The 24856-nt window shown below is 46.4% G+C and overlaps 1 protein-coding gene across 2 annotated transcripts in view; it reads right to left on the reverse strand.

Moving 5' to 3' along the window:
• The window catches only part of LOC311238291 (alpha-actinin-4), a 98248-nt gene extending 73724 nt beyond the window's left edge, over positions 1-24524 (reverse strand). Inside the window, exon 1 of one of the 2 annotated variants that reach the window (XM_084326318.1) lies at positions 24135-24524. In XM_084326318.1, the coding sequence (XP_084182444.1) occupies positions 24135-24275 (141 nt within the window). In that variant the 5' untranslated portion in view covers positions 24276-24524. The remainder of the gene's footprint in view (positions 1-24134) is intronic. The other variant, XM_084326317.1, reaches the window with a different exon arrangement.
• Positions 24525-24856: the final 332 nt, after the last annotated feature.

The raw sequence follows: 24856 nt of genomic DNA on the forward strand, positions 1-24856 counted from the left end.
GCCACAGCTAATACCAAGAGCATCTTTACTATGCAGTACTATGCAAACTAGCCTACTAGGCCACAGCTAATACCAAGAGCATCTTTACTATGCAGTACTATGCACACTAGCCTACTAGGCCACAGCTAATACCAAGAGCATCTTTACTATGCACTGCAGTACTATCACTATGCACACTAGCCTACTAGTCAAGCTAATACCAAAGAGCATGTTTACTATGCACACTAGCCTACTAGGCCACAGTTAATACCAAGAGGAGGCATTCAAAATGCTGGAGAACTTTTTTTGCACTCAACAGTTGCTGTACAAGGTTTCTGAACCCAGCTTTCTCAACTTTATATATATTGGAACTTGGTCCCTACAGATGAACTCTGCGACTGCCCTGTTGAGCCTTTTATCATCTTTGGACTAATTTGTGTACTTTATATGCTGCTAAAAAAAAGCGGAGGTTAGGTTGCTTCTGAGTGGGGGGAGTCACTCTGTGAGCCAAATGCAGCAGACTTCTGTAGTTAAAAAAACATTCAAGGGGTAGAAAAAGTATGGTTGTATTATTATACATTTGTCATAGATAGCAGAGGGCCTAATTAGTTTGAGATACCATAACCTAGAACATTTTGATTTTTGATGAGTGAGACTGATTATAGCCTATCATAATCTAGCTGTTTAACAAATAAAATAGATTTCCGTTGTCTTTATACAGTATGTATGAACCATTAATGGGCAATTGTCAAATGTCTCTGTATAAATCACGTTTGTGACTAAGCCATAGACATGCTGCGTTTACTAGCTTTCAGCACGGCAGTTTAGGCTATGTATAGCTTATTAGGCTTTTCAATTTATTTTCTATTCTTGCGACTAGCATTGTGGAAATTTTCTAATGCTCGTATAAGGAACTGTAGTCACGAGAGCCAGCATAGCTCATCCAACGAACGTTGGCATCAACGGCACGACCACAGCACCGACAGGAGCCGCCGCAGCACGCAACGCCAGCCACCACAACCATCTGCAATCACAGCGAGGATCTCCACTGATCAACGCCAGCTAGCTCCAACCAGAACCATAGCTCGCCAGCTACACAAGCCAACGTCAGCCGAGTTCCTCCCCATGCATAATGTGCCAGCCAGCCAACGCCAATCAACAAAGATCCCCACTGCAACTGCCGATGGTTATGATAACTAACTAATTGCAGTGAGGATCATTGACCAATGCCAGCTAGCCAGCACACGCTGCCAGAGTAAACTCGGCCAACGTTAGCCCACACAGCTAGCGAACCACAACTCCAGCCAAAGCCAGCTAGCCACCGCCAATCAACAAAGATCCTCACCGCGACTGCCGATGGCCACGACAACCAACGCTGCACGCCACAGCAGCCCCCATCAGCACTGCAGTCGTGCCACCGATGCAAACACTCGCCGGACGAGCCATGCCAGCTCCCGTCCGAACTAGTTTGTTGTTCTTCATTCCAGAAGGTTGGTTCCGGTAAACTAGCGCAACGTCACCACTGACAGCAGCGCTGTGCTCCAATAGGAAGGCATTCGCATGCATAAATGAATAAATAAAAAAGTACAGTTTTTCCCCAAACGCAGTATAGTATCATTTCAAACACTCTAGTACCGCGGTACTATACCAATACCGGTATACCGTGCAACCCTACTATGCACACTAGCCTACTAGGCCACAGCTAATACCAAGAGCATCTTTACTATGCAGTACTATGCAAACTAGCCTACTAGGCCACAGCTAATACCAAGAGCATCTTTACTATGCAGTACTATGCAAACTAGCCTACTAGGCCACAGCTAATACCAAGAGCATCTTTACTATGCAGTACTATGCACACTAGCCTACTAGGCCACAGCTAATACCAAGAGCATCTTTACTATGCAGTACTATGCAAACTAGCCTACTAGGCCACAGCTAATACCAAGAGCATCTTTACTATGCAGTACTATGCACACTAGCCTACTAGGCCACAGCTAATACCAAGAGCATCTTTACTATGCACTGCAGTACTATCACTATGCACACTAGCCTACTAGTCAAGCTAATACCAAAGAGCATGTTTACTATGCACACTAGCCTACTAGGCCACAGTTAATACCAAGAGGATATTTACTATGCACTGCAGTACTATGCACACTAGCCTACTAGGCCACAGCTAATACCAAGAGCATCTTTACTATGCACACTAGCTCACTAGTCAAGCTAAATACCAAGAACCTATTTGCCATGAACACTAGCTCACTAGTCAATAAGTATCGATGTCTTTTGCTGCAATAGAAATGTACTAGTCAAGAGCAAATAACCAGTGAATATTTAGTATGCACACTAGCCTAGTAGACTTACTGTACAGCCAAAATCCAGTGCATATTTAGACAAAGTTAAATCCTTGTTTTCAGAGTAAGCTATATGTTAGATCAGCAATTATGGTGCTAGATAAACAGGGGGACCCTGATGTAAACAAGACGAAAGTCTTTCTCTGGTCCGCATCCCCATAACAAGTGTGTATTGAGCTGGCCATGCTTTCCCTTCAAGTGGCTTCTTGAATTCTAACCCAAAAGAGGCACCATATAGGACTGTGCCATATACCGAAAATGTACAGATTATGAATCTCTTACCGACCTAAACTTTGCCCATGTCTGTGTAAGATGAATGCATTCCTTCAGTACATAAACTGTTTCATGTCGTGCCTCTTTAATTCAACCGAGTGTACAACAACCGTGCTGACAGATGTGTTGACAGAGGGCCAAAACAATAGAGAACGTGGTATTAAATGAATTATCTGTGACAATCTACCATGACATGGGACTTCTGCTAATAGTCAGCTCCCTTCTCTTGGCATCTGAATTTTCCCTTGATAGCGGAAGTACATTTCATTCCCCGCTTTAACCCTTAACCCCAAACCAAGCCCTATTGGCTCATAATTAAAATACCCATTTTAAAAAACAGATTTACCTTATATTTCCATCTTCGCAAGGACATTCATTTTGTTGTACCTCACAAATATAGTAGTAGTACCCGTCCAAACACACACACGCTATTCAGTTCACACAGCCCTCTGCACATCTGTGCGGCTCTGAGGCAGTGTGATGCTGCAGGGTACCAGGGCGCAAGGTGACCCCACGGGCACAACAGTGACGCGCACTCCGCACGGAGTCGGCGCTGAGCCGGACAGACAGAGGCCTCTTTGTTAACCAGACCCGCTCGCTAAATAATCCCCCCAGGCCGGGTTCGATTGGATCAGACAGGATAGTAGTCTCGCTGACTTCCCCCGCCGGCCAATGGGGACGAGAGGAGATGGGAGTGCTTTCCCGACCCCCACATCAGGGGGGACCGATACCGTCCGGTACGTGACGTCACCGTGCCCATGCCGTCGCGCAGGATCGAGGAAATCTGTATCCCCGGCGACACTCCAGACTTCCCTAAACTCTGAACGTGGAAAGAAGCGGTTTGTTGTGAGGTTTACTAGTAGAGGGCGGTCCTTCCCTTAGTGTGGTGGTGAGGTACATATGGCACGTCTGCCCTTTCTGTATGGCGCTTGCTACTAACTCTCCCTGCGTTCGTGTGGGTTTCCTCTCGGGAGGGGGGGGGGGAGAGTCCCGCCTCCTCCCACACCAGCAGCATGCCAGGTACAGTACACACTCCTGCCGTTGCTCATGACCACGGTACTGGCATCGCAACCAGAGTCGGTCCCACGGGCGCCCCGCTGCCCCGCTGCTCCCGAGTTGTGAGGATGGGTGAACAGCGGGGGGATCACTAAACCCTGGCCTCTGGTGTGTAATAATAATAATGGATTGGATTTATATAGCACTCTTCATGACACCCCAGTGACCCCAGAGCGCTTACAGAGTCCATTATTCGTTCATACACAGTCATACCGGTGGTGGTAAGCTACAATTGCAGCCAGAGCTGCCCTGAGGCAGACTCACGGAAGCGTGGCGAATAATCATCGCCTACGGCCCCTCCGACCACCACCAACATTCATTCACATGCATACACATTCATACGAGGCAAGTAGGTTAAGTGTCTTGCCCAAGGACACAACGGCAATGGGATGGACATGGGCTTGAGCGGGATTCGAACCACCAACCCTTCGATCATTGGACGACCCGCTCTACCCCTGAGCCAAAGCCGCCCCACGAATGAGAGGCTTCCCTCCTGGACTCACCCACCGCTTGGCAGACATAGCATGGGTGACAACGCTACAGTCTCTCCCTGACTCAGTGAGGGTCCCATGGGTCAGTGTGTGTGTGTGTGTGTCGTCTTTCTATTTGAAAAAGGGGAAGGAGTGAAAAACCACAGAAACCTCAAAGCCTTCCTTCCTCTTGGCCCGTTACGACTCGCCAGAGAGACGAGGCAACACGGCTCTCATCACTCCCTGATGCCTCATCGTCTCGTCTCCCATCCCCGCTTTGTTGCACCCTCCTCTCTTTACCTCTCGCTCAACTCCCTCTCTCCTTCACTTTATTCCTGTCCCCCCAGTCTCCTCCCTCTGCTCTTCATCCTCCTCTCCTCTGCCTCGTCATAGTCATCTCTCAAGAGGTTCGTCACTCACACAGTCCTTCCGTGACACTCAAGATGCTCATGTGAGAATGTGTGTGAACAGTCTATATCGGGGCCCGAGTAGCAGCAGAGAGACTGGCCTGGTACAGACTGCTGTTCTCTGGTCCTCCCCCCCCCCCCCCCCTCCCCCCGAGGCTAACAGCATGTTTAGATCTTGTTTTCTATTCAGCCGCATAAGCTGCTATTCAACCTAAAGTTAGGTCTGTTATCTATCCAACTATCTATCTATCTATCCATCCATCCATCTATCTCTCTGCCTAAAGCAGTCTGTTCATGGCTCGCTCTTTGTTTGTCCTCCGAGCTCATCTCTAAGGGCTCCATCTCTTTTTTTTAAATATCTGTATTAATCAATCTTACAGCAAGGTATCCATCTATCCATCCATCATAATATAGCAAGGTAATCCTCTCCAGAGTGCCTCCCTGCGTTGCAATGCCCTGAGGAAAGTTCATAAATCCACCCTTTATGAAAGTATGTGGACGTCTGTCTGTGCTGCAGGCCAGGGGCCTCTCTTAGGGCCCAGCTCTGAAGCAACGGCCCCTGGGTGGATGAGGCAAAGAGATGGTGCTTTTAGCTGCCCGACTGGTCCTGGGATGGCCCTCTACGTGCCTGACTAGAAATACTATTGGTCTCACACAAATACAGGGAAGAACACCGCAGCTGAAATGCTAAACCACACAAATTATTCTACACCACACCGCCACTGGGGAGAAAACTGAAAAACATACCCTAAAAATAGTTGCTCTACAAGGCAAAACAATAATCCCCTTTTGTCTGAGCCGGTATTCTTAATGGCTCACATTGCACACGTTGGGCTGATGTACAAACAAAGACACATGGGGAGAAAGAGAGTGTAAGCTAGAAAGGAAGGACGCGAGAAATAAAGCAGAAAAAGAAAGCAAGAAAGTATGAGAGCGAGAGAGAAAGACTAAGAGAGATGGACACACACAGAGAGAGATAGATTGTGAGAGAGAAAGAGATAGAGATGAAGGCAGAGAGAGAGACAGAGACCAATACAGAGAGAGCAAGAGAGACCGACAGAGAGAGAGAGACACACGCAGAGCAGGGTTTCCGTTAGAAAAAATTGTTGCCGGTCTCCGTGACCTGCAAGATTTCAACTACCGGACAAATGAGATTAATTCCGGTCATAGTTTATTGAGCTTTAAAACAATTGATAGGCAGGCTCATGTCATCCTCAAGGCATGTAGATTTATAATATTATTACTTAAAACTAGGCTACTTTTGCGTATACAGTCATTAATATATTCCAAATAAAATAAGTCCCTCGATACTCCGTCTCCGTGCTGCTGCTGACTTGAAATAAAATAGACCGCGTATGTGGCAGTCGGTCCGACACTGAACAGCAGTCTGTTATAATCACATTTTTATGAGCTAACGAATTCCGTTATATTGGACATTTGTATTAATTATATCAAGCGAAGAACTGAGAAAGCAGAGAGACTGCAACATTATCGTGGTTTGCGTGACTACTCTCTCCACCTCAATGTCACGCGGTCGAAAAGGGCGCTTGTCTATTGGACAGTGGAAATGTGTGTGTGGCTGCGATCCTGTGTGTGCGCGCGCGCGTGTGTGTGTGTCTGTGTGTGTACTGCGGAGCCCAGATCAGCGGAGCCGAGTTTTGACATGGCATTGATCCATTGTTCTATTGAAGCACATTACCTACCACCATCCTCTCGCTAAACAACTTGTAGACCACGGTGTTTTTATGAGTGCCCACAAGTAGCCGTTTTAATAATATAATAAGCCGCGCGCCTCGGTAATAATAATAAGCCGCGTTTTTTCTTCCTTCTTCCCAAGATGCACAGACATAGAGAGAGAGAGAGAGATAGATAGATAGATAGATAGATAGATAGATAGATAGATAGATAGATAGATAGAGAGATTAGATGCAGTGTGCTTGTTTTGCAGTGAGTGCTGCGAGCAGTGGTAATAATAATCACTTCCTATATTTGGTTCGCGTTTGGTCCGATGAAGCGAACCGAGACCTACGTTTTTAAAGCTCTCGCTGACAACGTCGTTGTCATTATTAGAAGCAACGAGGAAACAAATGTAATGATCGTTTCGTTCATCGCATAGGCTATTTAATTTTAGCCTATTTTAATACAATTCAAATAATCAAATTGTGCTTAGACTCAGGGAATTATTTTCACCGGACATTAAGACCGGAGAAATTAAATATGTCGGACTTCAGGAGATTTTGCCGGACAAATACCGGTAATTACCGGCTAACGGAAACGCTGACGCAGAGAGAGAGCGAGAGCTGGTTGAGTATAGAGTGTGTTTTGTTCTGAGCGCACTGGGACCTTGAGGCTACCAGGCAGAAACAGTAAATATTTAATAGAACCGTATGAACCCTGCGACCAAAACCAGCATCAGGTGTACAGGCCTCTCTGCCGTCTCATGCGTTGTATCCGTCTTTGAACAAACATGTATCATTAGGCCTGCCACGATAACACATTTTGCTGGGCTATTAATTGCCCCCGAAAATATCGCGATAAGCGATATTATTGCGACCGGTTAGAGAATTTTCTTGAGAAATTTATTTCCCAAAACTTTTATTTTGAAGCCCACCGCTCCGTCTTTTCCGGTTTAAGACTTTTATTTTGAAGCCCACCGACCGGACCGGAAGTATTGTTGTGATTATCCTAGCCGACAACTTGTCTCGTCCGGTTGTGTTTTTTAGTTTTAACGTTAGCTACTAACGTTAGATGCAGCTACTACAGGCAATCAACGATGAGACGGAAGCGTCAAAGCAGTATATAATAGAATAGCTGTGGTGCGTAGGCACTGCAGCACGACTCGAAAACGACCCGTTATAATAAATTAATTCATGTTTAACTTGTCCCCGTCTCCAGTGCTTTGACTAGCCCCACCCGTTCATTGTAAACAATGATGCATGTAATTGTATTAACGTTATTCTGTGTTATTCTAACGTTACACTACAAATAACGCTACTTGGTTAAAAGGAGCAACACTATTGAGAAATGTAGTTAAGCTATATGTGGCATTGCTACTGCCCCACGGAGCTCCCGTGCTGTGCTCTGTAGTAAAGCCAGCGGCCAACCCACACGGAGAGAGACTGCAAGGGGCACTGGTTCCGCCTCATTAAAACAAACGCGCAAATAGCAATTAATCGCGCCCGTCAAAATCATTGCATTCATTTTAATTATCGCAGCAATTAATCGATTTATTGCTTATCGCGGCAGGCCTATGTATCATGTATGTTGTTTGCTATTGTGCCTTGTTTGTTTTTGAGTGTATGCGTGTGCATTAGTGGGCCTAGCTTTGTGGCACGCACTTAATCGTTTTTTCATTTTTTAAATGAAAACAAAACGAAAGCGAAAGAGATCGGAAATCGTTTTAGTCTGGACAAGGCCTTAGCCTCCTCACCTCATTCCACCACAGTGGCCCTGCTAGCCTACTGTTTAATAATACAACACAACTTCAATGAGGAAATCAGAGATGCTTTGGAGGAAACATGCACGCACGCACACACACACTCTCTCTCTCTCTCTCTCTCTCATACACACACACGCATCGCACGCACACAATTCAATGCACCGTGAGTCCAACTACCCCGCACTGCTGATGAAGTGCGCTGTGAAAAGCATCATCACTCACCTCGATCAATAAAATACCCACTCCAATTCCTCATCTCACAGAGTGGCTGCGTGTATGTAATATCATTGGGCTTATATAATAAGCATTGGGTTAAAGCCAATAGCGCTGACATGACTGTACGTAGGCCTACGACAACATACCCCTCATTTCCACAGCCAAGCAGTGGGCTGAACACCTGAGGCCATGATGTCACACTAAACCAAGCAGTTACCCGGCTTCAGTCGAGGCGTACGCCCGTTTGGGGTCACGTGAGAGATGTTCCTACAAACATATACACAACTACTTCATGTTGGGTCCTGAACTTTGAACAGCAGCTGATGACTTTAGCTGAATAGTCATTAATTTGGGGGGGGGGGGGGGGGGGTTAATAGACAAGAAACTGACTGGTGTATGACTTCTACAAGCGTGTGTCTGGAGTCTGGACGCTAGAAGATCTTGAATATTCATACAAGGACAAAGCACACTAATGTCAATAAGGCAGGGTCAAAGGTTGCTAAAGTATGGAAGAGTGCTTTCAGCTGAATAGTGAGCTAGCAGATGTTGTATGGTGGTGGAGAGGGGCTGGGGTCTTGCTATGCGAGGGCAGAACAGTGCAGTGTTGCACCTACTAGTCCTCTGGTTGAGACTGTGGCTGGCCCTCTCACCACAGGGCTAATGCCAGTCTAATCCACTCTGAGAGGAAAGGCTGAGGCTGGATGAAGGCTACATCTGTACCATGCTAAGCCCCAGGTCCAGCTGCCCACCCCTCACTCCAGATGCTCTCTCCGTCGCTCTCCCTCTCTCCCTCAATTCAGGGGCCTTATCCTTCGGTCCTTTGTGGAGAGCGAAGGTTGAACTGAGCGTCGTTAAATGAGACGGTCTGGGGCTGACGCAAGCCCATTTAAAAAAGGAGGAATCCTCTTGGTGCCAAAATTTCAAAGGGTCGGGGGAAGCCCTTGCATCACGCCACACACGTATGTCCATTTATACAACGGCATGCAAATTTCTCTATTCTGATTGGCTGAAACAGTCCATTTACACGTATGTATCCTTCATAATCCACGCTCCTGGTCCCAGGACCCGCCCACCACCGAATCACATCACTCCGCCGGATCACTCCGTCGGAAAAAACAAGATGGCGGACAATAATCTTTAACAAATGGATATGTTGATAGCGTCATAACGACTAAATATAAAGCGATTCTGTCAAGGGGAACGTGTTAGTATTTTAAACAATGTTGGATGATGTAATTGATGGGTCTTGACTCAATCTAGAACAAAAGAAAAATCGCGGATTGATTGATAGATTAATTGATTGATTTAAATTTCTTCCTTCCTACTTTCCGACTGCAGCGTTCTCTCTCACACTGTCCGACGCTGGCGTACCCACAAACACACACATACACACACACACACACACACACACACACACACACACACATACACACACACACGCACACACACACTGTGACACACACACACACACACACACACACACACACACACGCACACACACACACACACACTCCTGTCTGCAACAGCGGGGGAGTCAGACTGAGAGAGAAGCAGCGCTGTTTTAAGTGAGCATGGTCTATTGAATTGATTGATTGGTTGATTGCTAATTTTATTACTGTACCCCTGGTTTCCAACTGGTTAAGTTTAGGCTAAAAGAAATAAATAAAAAAATAGGGCGAAGAAAACGTTTTTTTCCTATAGGGCAAAGAAAACGTTTTAATAAATTTTCAATCAATCATTCCAATAATACACAGTTGGATGTGTTAGTTGGTTGGATGCACTTCAAGCTGCTTCCACATGAGGCAACTTCTCTCAATCATTCCAATAATACACAGTTGGATGTGTTAGTTTGGTTGGATGCACTTCAAGCTGCTTCCACATGGAGTTGTGGGAACAACTTTTTCTGGCGGATGGTTTTTTCAATAAATCTTCGATTAATGTGTGTTTATTGTATAGAAATAAGGTTGGATGAATCTGGCAGTTGTATAAAAGCTTTACACCACGTGCAGTCGTGATTTGTGACCAATAAACCATGCCTAGGGGGGTCTAACGACCCTCGGCTGCGCCTCGGGCCTAACAACCACCCCTAGGCATGGTTTATTGGTCACAAACCACTCCTGCGTGTGATGTAATGCTTAAATATGGACCAAAAGAGGCTCAAAATGGCCGTCATCTGAATCAGACGAATAAAGCAAGGATTTTAACCAGATTATTGCCACTTCCACTAAATGTATTAATCTAGCTAGTACTAACTGGGGAGACTGATAAATTACAGATGTCAGATGTCAGATGAAGGAATATAGCAGGACGATTGGTTTACGATAGTTAAACCTCATGTTGAACGGAGATTCCCAGTTAAGCTGAATTGAGACACAGCTTGTGTATGTATATGTGTGTGTATATATATATATATATGTTTGTGTGTGTGTGTGTGTGCTGTGGGATATGGGTCATGGCCTGTCACTTACACTCCGCTACTCATACAGCTCAGTAAGTGAAGCTTGCGGGGGGGGGGGGGGGAACCCGTCTAGGTGTGGCTCTGTAGGTGTAGCCTATATCCAAGTCTATTTTCTTGAGTAATGACAGGGTTGCAGACGGTGCCGTCACGGACACAGAAGTCATGTTATGGATATGCGGAGTCAGACGGCGTAGTTAGTTATGGAGTGCACGGCAGCCATTTTGCTCTTACGTCATGCTCAGGAGTCCGTAGATCCAATCCAATCTTGTGATATAAGGTGGTAATTTCCCAGCAAGGGCCTTTTTTTATTTTTATTTTTTTTTATTATTATTATTGCAAAACAAAATTGCTAAAAGTCAGTACTCAACACACAATGCATAATGAAATTAACAATTAAGGTGGCTAAAATGACATGCAAGTACAGTAGCAGAAAACAAAAAAAAGTATATAATAATATTTGACCGTATACAGTGTATATCCAACGAAATTACCAATTGTACCAATGTCTTATACAGGATATACTCCTAATACCGATATACTCCTAATACCTATTATCTAAAACCCTACACACATATGCTCCAGCTCGAACCCCCCCCTCCCGGACCCCTCCTTGGATAGTACCTCCATTATCCCCCACTCCTAACCAGACACCACCATTATAAGCTAGCTTTTATTCTCTCCACCACTTCTAACCACATTGACATTTTGGATTCGTTGAGTCCCAGAATTCTTGCTGTAGATATTTCTTGATAAATCACATCGAGATATGTAAGAAACCAAACCTTCCGGCACATTTTTTCCGGTTGAAACCAGCGTGATGCGATCAGTTTTTTAGCTACTGTGATACCCGATAAAACCAATCTCTTTAGCTGTGGATTTACTGCAAACTCAAAAACATCATTCAATAGTAATACAGAGGGGTGTACTGGTATATTCCAAGATACGAGTTTTGATAATTGATGGGTCACATCTTTCCAGAATGCCTTAACTGGTGGGCAGTCCCAATACATGTGCATAAATGTTCCTTCGTCTCCATTTGTACATTGGGAGCATTTTGAGTCTTGTTTAAGACCCATTCTGTTCAGTCTTATAGGAGTCAAGTATGTCCTGTGAATATAGTTCAGATTGATTTGTTGATGGTCCGGGTTCCTTGATGTAAGACGGACATTTGCCCAGGCTCCTTGCCAATCAAAGTCACTTTCCAGGTCTGGTATATCCCTCCTCCAGACAGAGTCTAGTTGGAGGGTTTCATACGAGGACGTTAGTAATTGATAATAAAAACCTGATACAAAACCTCTCGATGTCTCTTTCATAGAAGAATTTGTGGTATCTGTGGTGTTCAACTGGTATGTCTAATGGAACACCGTGAGACTTCAAACATAGCTGTAACTGTATGTAAAAAAGCCATGTGGACTCTGTGAGATTACATTTTGTGCATATTTCTCCATAACTACAAAAACCCTGGTTGTTAAAAACATCCCCTAATGAGTGTATGCCTTGCTCTTCCCATATAGGGAATCTTATAGGACGTTTTTCAATTAAGAGTGCATTGTTATTGAATAAGGGAGTGTGATTGTGCCATTTTTGTGGGTTAGGATATTTTTTTTTGTGTTTCACGCCATTTCCGGATCGCATGGGTAATTATGGGGCCAAATTTCCGCTCACAATGCTTGATTGGTAGTTTAGTGTGTGCTATGTCCTTCAGTCTATGTGGGGCTACTATGTTTTCTTCCAATTTTCTCCAGGATACTAATTAGGGATGCCCCGATCGATCGGCCACCGATCGTTATCGGCCGATAATCAGTATAAATATGCGATCGGTGATCGGTGATAATGCTTTATTTTCACCGAGCGTCAAAACCGATCTCACTCGCTCGTCTCGCTGAGTTCGGAGTTCCGGGAGCTGTGCGGCGTCTGCTCCTCCCTCCAGCGCGCATGTAAACACGGGTCTATTAGTCTAGTCTCGTGTGACGGGAGGACGGCGTCTCCCTTAGCTAACGTTAGCTTAGCTACCGTTACAAAATGACCCAGTCAACCATTCACTTCCAGTCCAATACATGATGAGGCATTGTCTAACCGAACGGTATCTAGCCGGCCAGCTACCGATAGCTCCTGACATCAACAAACTCTCCAGCAAGTCTAGTATAGAGACGTGTATCATTGATACCTCAGCTAGCTCATGTTAGCTGACGCCAGCTCACTGTTCAAAACGAAATGTCCCACTGAACTAAATAGTTCACAGAGGCGCTGTATCAACGTTATATAGCCGGCCAGCAGTAGCCACAGATAGCTCCTGATATCAATGTTTTATAACACTCATTCGATGCATATTCGAGCTGAGGGCATGTTGTTGAATTTGATCAATAGGGTCCAGCTGCACCTCCGGAGAATCCTGGCCGTAGCTGCAGGCTACTCGAGTATGTAGGGTCTAGCTGCAGCTCCGGAGAATCCTGGCCGTAGCTGCAGGCTACTCGAGTATGTAGGGTCTAGCTGCAGCTCCGGAGAATCCTGGCCGTAGCTGCAGGCTACTCGAGTATGTAGGGTCTAGCTGCAGCTCCGGAGAATCCTGGCCGTAGCTGGAGGCTACTAGAGTACACACAGACAGTGGAGCTTGTTGCGTGGTGGCGATGTCTTGCAGATAATACAAGTACAAGTCTAATTACTGGTATATAATATATATATTTTATAAAAAAAGAAAAAAAAAAATCTTTTTAATCAAAAACGATCGGTATCGGATCGGTATCGGCCGATATGGCTCACGACGATCGGTGATCGGTATCGGTGGCAAAAAACGTGATCGGGGCATCCCTAATACTAATGCTTGGGGATCAAACCATATTGTCAATGGTCTTAATGTGTACGCCTTAAAATATTGGAAAAAATCTGGAACTGCCATGCCACCGTCTGCTTTATTTCTCTGTGCGGTGGATCTTTTTATACGTGGTGGTTTGTTATTCCAAATAAATTTGTATGTGGAGGAGTGTAATCTTTTCCAGTAACCCTCTGGAGGGGGTAACGGTAGCATTGAACTGATGAAGCAAGGGCCTTAAAGATAAACGGCTACCAATATTTATTTCGCCTCTCTTCCAGAGAAGACTATCATACAGGAAGCAGCAGCGGTGGGCATCATATCTATCATGCCGGTAATAAATCTGAGAGAGCGCTGAATCACGAGCGCTGAGAGTTTGTTGAATCACTAATAAATCACAAGTCGGTGTGTGGAAGTGAGGGATAAGAGCCGCGTGCCGGTCGTCATACGGACGTAAGCGAGCCTTCTGCCTCTCAAGGTGCCACCAGAGAGTCCACTGGAGAGAGTACCACCACTGCATAGAAATGAGCCGCATTTCCTTTTGAAAGCCAGTGGTTACAACAAGCAGCCATGTTGGAAGAAAGATAACTACACAAACGTTGTGTGTGAGGCACATCTCACTCTCCATTCATCTGAGCCGAGAGGTATAACAGGGCTGCGTAATATACTCATATTTATTGTTTATTTACTTATCCATTATTGAATCATGGGATTCTTAAGATACAATTTTGTCTAAAATGGTTGACCAGGCAGGTCAATTAAGAACAAATTCTTATTTACAATGACAGTGTGGTGAGAGGACAAGGGGTCCCCTGATCCCCTCGAAGGGCAACAGGGAAGAGGGACAAAGAAAAATAGAAAAGAGACAAGACGATACATACATCAGAGGTAAGGGAAATAATTAAAACATGCATCAAACAAACTAATAAAATTACAAGGTATGCAATACATGAAGCAGAACAGAGAAATTATAGTTAAAAGGCTGGGTGACAGTTGCAGGTGTGTGTCAACAACTCCGATAGAGTACTTAAAAGTAGTGAGGGGCATCAATTTGTTCATTTTCAAAATCGTTGGCATCTCGTTCCAACTGCTGGGAGCAGCAAATTGGAAGGAGGATTGACCAAAGAAAGGGTTAATTAATATAAATAATAGCCTAATTATTTTTCCATTAAAAAAATCTAACATTTCTAACAACAAGTCTCTGCACAGAAAGCAGAACACGGACTACCTGAGTCATGATTATGACTGGATCTTCTATGACATGATGAATAAAAGGTACTCTAGTAATGGAACAGGCTACGTTTCTATCTGGTGTCAGGTTCCTGAGTCAAAGCATTAGCAGAGGTGACGGCAGTAGAGGAGGTTTTCAGAGGAACACTCTTCTTTCATTTCCTGCCTTTTTTTCACTCTTTTCTGCCCTTTCATCTCCTCTCTCGTACGTTCAGCGTCTGTTTCACTCTCTCCTCATTCAGGTGCTGAATAACAATACTGTTCTGATGCAGTGCTGCCAGAAATACCACCTGCAGAGGCCAGAACTGTAGCAGAGCCCTGTAGAAACACACACAACACCTGCACACACACCAACTGCACACTGTAGACACACACTACTTAAGACTACACACTGCAGCCACGCACTACCTGCAGCCACACACTACCTACACACACACTACCTACACACTGCAGCCACACACTACCTGCAGACACACACTACCTACACTACACACTGCAGCCACACACTACACACTGTAGACACACTACCTACACAGTCACACTGTAGACACACTACACACACTACCTGCACTACCAGTACCTAGTGTACCTACACACACACACACTGCAGAAGACACTACCTGCACACTGTAGTGTAGACACACACTACCTGCACGCTGTAGACACACACTACCTGCACGCTGTAGACACACACTACCTGCACACATAGACACACACTACGACCACGGTGACACCACTGTGAGAATTGCAACGTGCTGCGACACAGAGGAAGGACCTGGACAGACAGCTTACAGTCCCACACACACAATCACACGGGCCGGAGCATGCATGCACGCACGCGCACACACACACACTTGGTTCCGTAAGCTGAAACATGCAACTAGAGGGAGGGCCGTGTTTATTTAACCAAACGGTGTTTACCAGCTGCCCCAGGCAGAGGAACCACCACCATGTGAATGAGTGGAAAGGACTCAATACCACCCCCCACCCCCCCCCCCCCCACCCCCTCGACAAGACACACAATATAATAACCCCCCCCCCCCCCCCTCACACACATACACAGGCATCTAAACACACTGCTCCACCACACCTAAACACACATTCCTTTCTTCCAAAGCATAGCCTGGATGCTAGCACACACCCCTCCTCCTCCAACAAACCCTGAGTCTGTAAATGTTCACACACACACACACACACATGCATATGCCATGTACACAAGTACACACTTACTACAGCCATAGTTTTTCATGCCAAAGTTACGTATACAAAACGCTGACACACGCCGCTGCAGATAGGAACCACATGGGCTCCGAGGGGAGAGCGAGCACCAAGGGCCGTGCTCTCGGCTCTTCCCCCGTGATCGCCATGCGTCCGTCATCTTAATACGCGGTAGATCACCAACAGTCTCCCTTCCAGCATCATCCGTGGAACGCGTTAACGACTCAGAAGGCAGTGGTGATTATTACAGCTCCTTCCAGATGCTTGTAAAAAAAAAATGTAACCTGCCTGGCTCCATATGAGTCAAGACTTTCTAATGCCGCCTTCACAGAGAGCATTTACGCCAGGTTCTATTGGCAGAGGCCAACCTGGGTTTGATTTCTGGCATTTTTGAAAGATGCCAAAAAGGAGGGTTAAGATAACCCAGGTCTGACTCACCTCACAACCCACTAGGGCTGCTCGATTACGGCAAGAATCATAGTGGCAATTATTTTATTGAAATCACGATTATTAAACGCGCTTACTCGTTGATTTGAGAACATCATGACGACGCCTGAATTAGTTTTACCTTCCTTCTCGAACAAAGGCTGCCTTTCTGTCATCTTCTACAAGTTACCAAAGACGTTTCAAAATAACTGGAGAAACGCACCGTGGCTCGCTCCCTCCTCCGTCTCAATACGAGGCGAGCTGAAACTACCGTTTGGGCTTGAGCGGGGGGGGGGGGGCACATCACTGTGAAAGAAGGGTGCGCTGCATTTCCAACACAAGACAATTCGAGCGACACGGCGTGCGGCACAATTATCATTTTATCCTGATCATCTTGTTTTCATGATCGTGGGAAGCCAAAATCGTAATCGGAAAAATGTGATTAATGGCCTGGCCGTAGTGTGATGACGTAAATGTTTCTGCCCTACAAGCCACGAGGAGAACAGCTGGCGCCGAGCCGAGCCGCCATCATCTCTGTGTGTAAACTGAAGTAGAGCAGAGGATGAAGCACAACGAGGCAGCGGGGTCCATCACCTGCAGGCGAGGCGTGCGAGAAGGTCGGGCGTCGTGGGAAATGAGAGGCAGGAGATACAGAGTAGCATGAGATACAGAGCAGCAGGTGATACAGAGTAGAATGAGATACAGAGCAGCAGGTGATACAGAGTAGCAGGAGACCCTTCTCTCTCTCCTCTGCAGCGTAAAGGACATCATACCAGGTAAAAGGAGGACAAAAAACACACTCGAGGATCAGGATTAATTCCATAGCGGTCTACTGGGGCGTTTAATCGCAGGCCAGCAGGAGAGTAAAGAGGGTACAAAACTTGTATCGCGCTTCTTGTGGGCCGCGCCGACTTTCCCAACAATGCGGTCAGACCAGCGTCGCTATGGTGACGGAACGTGCACTCCCGTTTCTTTTAGTCACTCGTCTGCCCGGCAAGGAGCGTGAAACGACCCGGTACGATCACCGGGACCGTGCCCACACCGGCACACCCACACACACACACCGGTATTGAAGAACGCCATAATAAGCGATCTAGGATCACTGGTCGGGGTGACATGACGGCATCCACTCCACTATGACTTAACCCTTTCACTGCCGCACTGCCAAAACGGTTAACCCTTTCACTGTGACAATACACAGAAAGTTAACCCTTTCACTTCCACACGACAGCCGGTTAACCCTTTCACTGCCACACGGCAGAAGGTTAACCCGGCTTTACCATCACACAACCGACGGTGAGCGTCAGTTGTGCGATAGTAAAGGGTTAACCTTCTGCTGTGTGGCAGTGAAAGGGTTAATAGCCAAACTGTTGACGGTAAAGCATTGCTATTCTAACATAATACGCACAGGGCCCTGGAGTTTAACTAGGCGGAAATATTGGGGGAGGGAAGGAGGGGGAGGAGGGAGGTCTGTGGTTCAAGTTGAACCCTCGAACATTATTGGCAGAAGCACAAAGGGGAAATTCTTAGTTCCCTATTGTCGCCAATTTCAATGCATCAGTGGGGAAATGCCGTTCGGTAATCCGCACAGCTATGCATAATGGCAAGGAAGCAACAACAATTAGCTAGACAACCGAGGTTACGCATGTCCACCATTAAGGGCATCAAGGGATTTATTGCTCTCATAACGCTCTTACGGACCTCGTTCTCCCCTCTCGCTCTCTTTCTCTCTCGCTCTCTTTCTCTCTCTCTCTCTCTCTCTCACCCCCCCCCCCCTGAAATATAGCGCCTTGCGCACAAGGAGAGAGGGGGTGGAGGGGTGGAGACTAGAGAGTGAGGGAGAAACAGACCGGAAACAATCCCTTCGACACAGAAACACATGGACAGCCTGCCTGCCTCCTTCATGTCCTACACCTCGCAAACAAGCAGGACGACAGAGGATGGATATTAAACGCACCCCGGGGTTAAACGCTCTCAGTGTTCGCGCCACGCCTCCGCTGCGCGGCGTTTTGAGGTGAGGTTTGCGCCTTTGAAACCACTTGTTTGCGGGGCAGACACATTCGACCAATCACAGAGAGACCTCCCGGGAGGATTTATAGATGCATTACATTATTATCTCTGTTGTATCCTTCTGGAAATGCATCACTACACAACTTCCCCAACAGCCCCCCCCCCCCCCCCCCCCCCCTTTGCCCCAGAGGAGATTCTCTCCACCCACCAGCTCCACCCGCCAGCTCCACATCTGCAATCCGGCAAAACCCCCCCAATTTTTTTTGTCGGGCGAAAAACAGGACACCCCGCCCCTCTGTAAAAGCCCCCTCCCCCTGGCCTAGCAGGCTAAAATGGGCCACCAATGGAATGTTTCCCCCTGCATACTCTCCCTCACTGTGGCCTGTGGGAGAAAAGAGAGAAAGAAAGAGAGGGAGTGAGAGAAAGAGGGGGCGAGGGTGAGAGGGAGAGAGGAGAGAGAGAAACAGAGGGGCTGCATTCCATTCTGTTCTGTCCTTTCACTGCCTGGCTGGTTGACTGACGGGTTAGTTGTACGCAAGCTGATTCTGGATAAGGGTCAGCTGTGTAGCTGTGGGGCTGAGGTCTGGTCCACAGCTGACCCAGGAACAGCTGGGAGCCGGGGGAACCACATAACACCACCATTTCCCCATCGGCGCGTCTTCCAAACTGCACACAGGCAGTGGCCATGATGCAACGATTGAGCGCAAACTTCATTAAATTCATACAGACTATTGTAATCCATATAACTGTTGGCTATTAAGAACGAGAGGCCCCATGATGCAATATCACCATGATGATACTTTAAGTCACGATACAGTAGTATTGCAATGTTGTGATATATTGAAAACGTTGTCAACATCCGTTTCATCTAGTGTGATAATGTTAGTCTGTTCACCTCAATAATGTTTATTGCAGCAAAATGGGATTGTCAATCGTTTTGCAATTTCAATACTATGATCCATCGATACCCTACCCACCCCACCCCCCATAATACCACCCATGCTTGATATATCCAGTGATCTTGTGTGAAGAGGGTCTTGGGATCAACAACACAGGATTGTTCATTCACGGTTGGGGGGGGGGGGGGGCTAGTTACTTTGTATCCTGAAGGTGGAGCAACCTTACTCCTAAGTAATGAGGCACAGAACTAGGTTAATCTGTAACGTGTCACTACGGAAATGACGAAAGGAGGGGGGGGGGGAGGGTGCCAGAGTGGTGTTATCTGAATGACTGAATGGTTCCCATGTAAAACTGGTATCTTACCATCTTCAATTCTCTTTCCAAACAAGTGCCAAGCCCATAGAAACCCGATAGATAAGGACACCTGCTATGACTACAGGTCTGACTCCTGGAGAGGAGCGAATTCCTGCCATATCAACCACACCCTCCAATCAGGTCGGTCCTGCTATGCGGTATCAACCAATCACGTTTTAGACAATAGAATATATATATATATAGCCAATCAGAGAATATAGACACTTCCAGGGCCTCCTTATTCTCTTCCTGTTTGGGGAGCGGGCCGTCTGGTCAACCTTGTTCAACCTCACTGGTAAATCAGGATCCGAGATTCCAAAGCTGTTGCGCCGACGGTAGAACAATGCACAGTTGTGTCACTGTGTGTCTGCACATCCCAACAGAAGCAGACCTGGGCCATCTGTAGTGAGTCAGTGTGCCAGTCAGATGAAAAGCATGTGAAAGTGGGCGGGGACCAAACAAACTAACATTGTGCCGAGCTGCCCACCTTGGCAGCAGTGGAAAGCTGGGTTGTGTGTGCAAGTGTCTGTCTGTCTGTCTGTCTGTCTGTCTGTCTGTCTGTGCGCACGCTCATGTGTGTGCGCTACAAGTCTGGGCAGTGGCAGGGTGTGTCAGGAGAATGGGGATAACACCACTCTGGCACCTCCACACTGTGTGCAAGACAAGTACAACTGTATCAACTAATGTTGTCATCCGCCCGGCTTATTATGCAGAAGCACAAACATAAAATAAGCAGAAGTATAAAAGGGGAAACTGGCGTGTGATCGTTTATAGTGTTCTATATTGAATGCTCACCGTCCACGTGCCGGATAGCGTGTATTGTGTGGGGCTCTGAGATGCATTACAAACTGTGTGGATCTCTTACTCAACCATTGTGTGTTATATTTAAGAGGGAACTGGTCTTCCTCATGAGCACGCCGGCTCAAGTCACTGGTATGTTCTGACCTATACAGGGCCATTCTTGGCTATGGTTCCGGCGATTTTACTTATCGTCTCTCTTCAATTTGAACGATGGAAATGTCATCTCTGTTCGAAGGACTTTCTGCACTTTGTTCCCAAAGTCTGAACAGAAATGTGAATGAAAGCTTTTAGGTTTTATGCACCCACTGCTTGGAACAATGTTGAGTCTGATCTTAAAATGCAAAGCTTGGTAAGCCTGCATGTATTTAAGGCTGGTGGTGAAGGCTGTTGTAACCAGGTTTTCTGTGTGCAAATGTTTTATCTGATCATGTTGTAATGTTACTTTTATCTGTAATGTCGTATGTGTTTATTATGAAACTCTTTGTTGCTGCTATTCTTGGCCAGGTCTCCCTTGTAAAAGAGATCCTGGATCTAAATGGGACAAACTTGGTTAAATAAAATAAATAGATAAAATAAACAACCATCTAGTCTACTGGTCTAATCACAGCCATCTAGCCTACTGGTCTAATCACAGCCATCTAGCCTAGTAGCCTACTGGTATGATCACAGCCATCTAGACTACTGGTCTGATCACAGCCATCTAGACTACTGGTCTGATCACAGCCATCTAGCCTACTGGTCTGATCACAGCCATCTAGACTACTGGTCTGATCACAGCCATCTAGAGTAGACTAGTGGTCTGATCACAGTCATCTAGAGTAGACTAGTGGTCTGATCACAGTCATCTAGAGTAGACTAGTGGTCTGAACACAGGTAAAGGAGTGATTGAAATGTGACATTGAACACTAACACCTAACCCATTGAAAATGTGTTAATCATAAATCCTAAAATAGTGTGCAACGGAAGACAGATCAGCACAAATCATAGCCATGCATTATGCAAACAGGCCGGCGGCTTTGAACCAGCCATTACGATAGGGAAATGACACAAGATAACACTGTCCTGCTGATTCTTAACTCAAGTCACTTGCCAAGAGACTAAGACAACTCGTATCAGTGCATCTCTCTTTGCTGCGATGCGTGTTGCTGGTCAGTTTAGAGAAGAATACGTCAGACACAATCCTGGACCGTATCCTAAAATGACATAAGTTATCATGACGACTGTAGAGAAAAGATACAGTAAGCAACAGCATGTGACATGTAAAGGAAGGGTGCACTGCGTTTACAACACAAAATAAGAACACAGCATGCAGCACAATAATCATTTTATCTTGATTATATCTACCCAACTCTATAGTATCTACCTAATTCTATAGTATCTACCCAACTCTATAGTATCTACTTAACTCTACTATAGTATCTACTTAACTCTATAGTATCTACCCAACTCTATATCTACTTAACTCTACTATAGTATCTACCTAACTCTACTACTGTATCTATCTACTTAACTATACTACCTACCTCTACTATAGTATCTATCTACCTAACTCTACTATACTAGTATCTACTATAAAATGTACCCAACTCTACTACTGTATCTATCTACCCAATTCTACTATAGTATCTACCCAACTCTACCAAACTCTACTCTACTCTACTATCTACCAAACTCTACTATAGTAACTATCTACCTAACTCTACTATAGTATACTATCTACCCAAACCTACTATCTATACCCAACTCTACTTACTATAGTCTACCTACCTCTACTATAGCATCTACTTAACTCTACCATAGCATCTACACAACTCCACTACAGTGTCTATCCGCTTAACTGGGCTGCAGCTCCCGTTTTGCCATGAGAACTATAATGCTGCAGCAGTAAAACTGTCAGAGCGGTGGACTTGCATGGACTGTGCCGCCTCGAGCCCTCGACCGAGAGTCACAATAAAACACTTTTAAAAAAGCGGTGACGTTACTCGGAGGCGCCGTGCGTACCTCGACATGTTTCAACGTGCGGTCAATGCCTTGGCACTGGGGATCAGCTTAATGACACGTTAGTCAGGCACGACTCACTGCTTCTGGGGGAGGCTGATGAGGTGGAGAGTCAACTGGACTTAACGGGGCAGGGAGGCAGGACTGACCCGAGTTACACCCGGGAGCTGCCGAGAAGTGTTACTCAACGTAATAAACGGACAACTGGCAGCTTCCTCGACACAGTTAAAAAAAAAAAAAAAAAAAAAAGGACAAACTTGACTCGCGCTCCTGTCTCAGACAAACGGCTACGGACCGTGTGTTCCCCCCTCTTCATACAGGACACAAAGAGAAGTCAAATTCACACACTCATTACACACATGGCCCTCTGACATTTTTCAAGGGAGGCACTCAGTAACTTTTATGCAATAACTGGCACGGCAAGGGTGAATACACCACAGGAATTTGCCCTTGCTTCCCCCGCCCCACCCGGCATAGCTCACATTTGGCTGGGGTAAACGTCCCCGGGCTCTGGGTATGTCATGGCAGTGGCACTGCCCAGTGTGCTATATGTCCAGTCTAGAACACTCTACCGCAGTGTGGGGTTGGGAGAATAGAGATCATAGGGAATTAACACGGGCCCGGTTTGAACAAGCCTGTAATTTGTTAATGATTGACGGGACAGATTTTCCTTCCTCGCCATGGGTGGGTGGGGGGGGACTTTGTCCCGTGCGTGTCCTCTGTGGACAAACATGATGTGTACAAAGGAGGGTAGGCCGCTCTGGGGTGGAGGAGAGTGAAAGTTTCAACCTGTTGTTGCATTATGTTGGCACTGGAACAACCAGCGTTGTCTGTGGAAACATAGAAGTAGCCTGATAAAAGGAAAACGCACTATTCAACCCCTGGTATGCCGTCACTCCACTAGAAGGAATGCTAATCATCTGGCTAGTCAGATAGATAAGGTGCGTAGCCTAGTTAGCACCACACACACCCTCAACCATTCCACACGGTTAGGCAATGTTACTTCAAATTACCCTCCCATTATTCCCTCACTCTCGGGTTTCATCATGTCAGAGGGCAGGTTTTAAGCAAAGAGTGGACAAGAGGGTTCGGGTTAGCCTTGTGTTTTGAGAAAAGGCCTCGATGCAGCTGCAGTGGAAGTAGGCTAGTAGACTCCAAAAGCTCCACGCTCCTACCGAACAGAGCAACTCGGCTCAGTGTTATGATTATCGGCCTCGAAGCAGGGGGCTGATAACGAGAGCTGATTCACTTGCTATGTTTGTGGCGTTGTGTGTTATCGCTCAGAAGGTGCTGAAACCGAGCGTCTGGAATATAAAACAGCAGCTTCACACGAGACAAGTGGATACTTTGTTTCATTCATAACTGGGGGGGGGGGGGGGTTATCCACTTGAAAATACAGGTTTATCACATTAGTGCAAATGTGTAGTTATTACAAAAAGCATCCACGCCTGGCTTGTTGGAAAACGACCCCATTCACACGCGCCCATTGTGAGTATAGTCCAAGCCAGGCGTGGGTGTTTTTGTCATAACTACACATTTATTTACACGAATATGTTTTGTATATCACATCATCATCCCCCTATACCTCGGCAGTAAGTAACAACTGTAACACAGAGCAACCAAGACAGTAAAACCAGGGCCCATAGTCAGTCCCCGACCTCTCCTCCATCCCTCCCCTGCCGTTCCCCTCGCCCTCCTCGCTGCTCTCCCTCACGCCCGGCTCGGCGCCTCACCTTCCGCTGCTGCTTCTCCCACGCCGGGTCCAGGAGGAGGTCCCGGTCCCAGTCGTTCTCTTGTAGATGGAGCTCCATCGCTGGTGGCTCGGCGACCGAATATTGAGGTTGATTATTATTGGCAGCGTGATAATCTACCATGTCAGCAAGAAAACCAGAGTGCGCGGAACCGGAGAGCTACAGCCTAAATAATGATCTCTGAAAAGGGGAAAAACAAAAAAACAAAACTAAAAGATAAGAGAGTGGGATGCGTCCCGGTTGAGCGCGGCGACTGCGGCGGCGACTCTCCTTCGCTCGCTTTCAACGTTTTTTTTTTTTTTTTTTTTATCGGTCAGGAATATCCGGTCCGGTGTGCGCAGAGAGAGCGAGAAACCCCCTGCTGCTGGGAGGAAGAATGCTTTCTCCACCCGGGGAGGGAACGGTGTGGTGGGGAGGAACCAGAGGGACGAGCCGCTCCTACAAGCTCCGCCAGCCTACGTAGTGGCCCGACTGGCTCATGAATATTCAAACAAAAACTATATCCACCTAAAACCGACAGAACACTGCCCCCGAATGGTTATAGAAAACACACGTCATCCATTATACACATTAATGCACTGTTCATACTTTACTGCTCAACCATTCCACACTGTATTACCCTCCCCATTACTCCCTCACTCTCGGGTTTCATCATATCAGAGGGCAGGTTTTACCAAATAAAACTAGGCCAGGCCGCCAGGGCT

Source organism: Notolepis coatsorum (assembly GCF_963971535.1).
Source record: "Notolepis coatsorum genome assembly, chromosome: 1".
Classification (NCBI taxonomy): Eukaryota; Metazoa; Chordata; class Actinopteri; order Aulopiformes; family Paralepididae; genus Notolepis; species Notolepis coatsorum.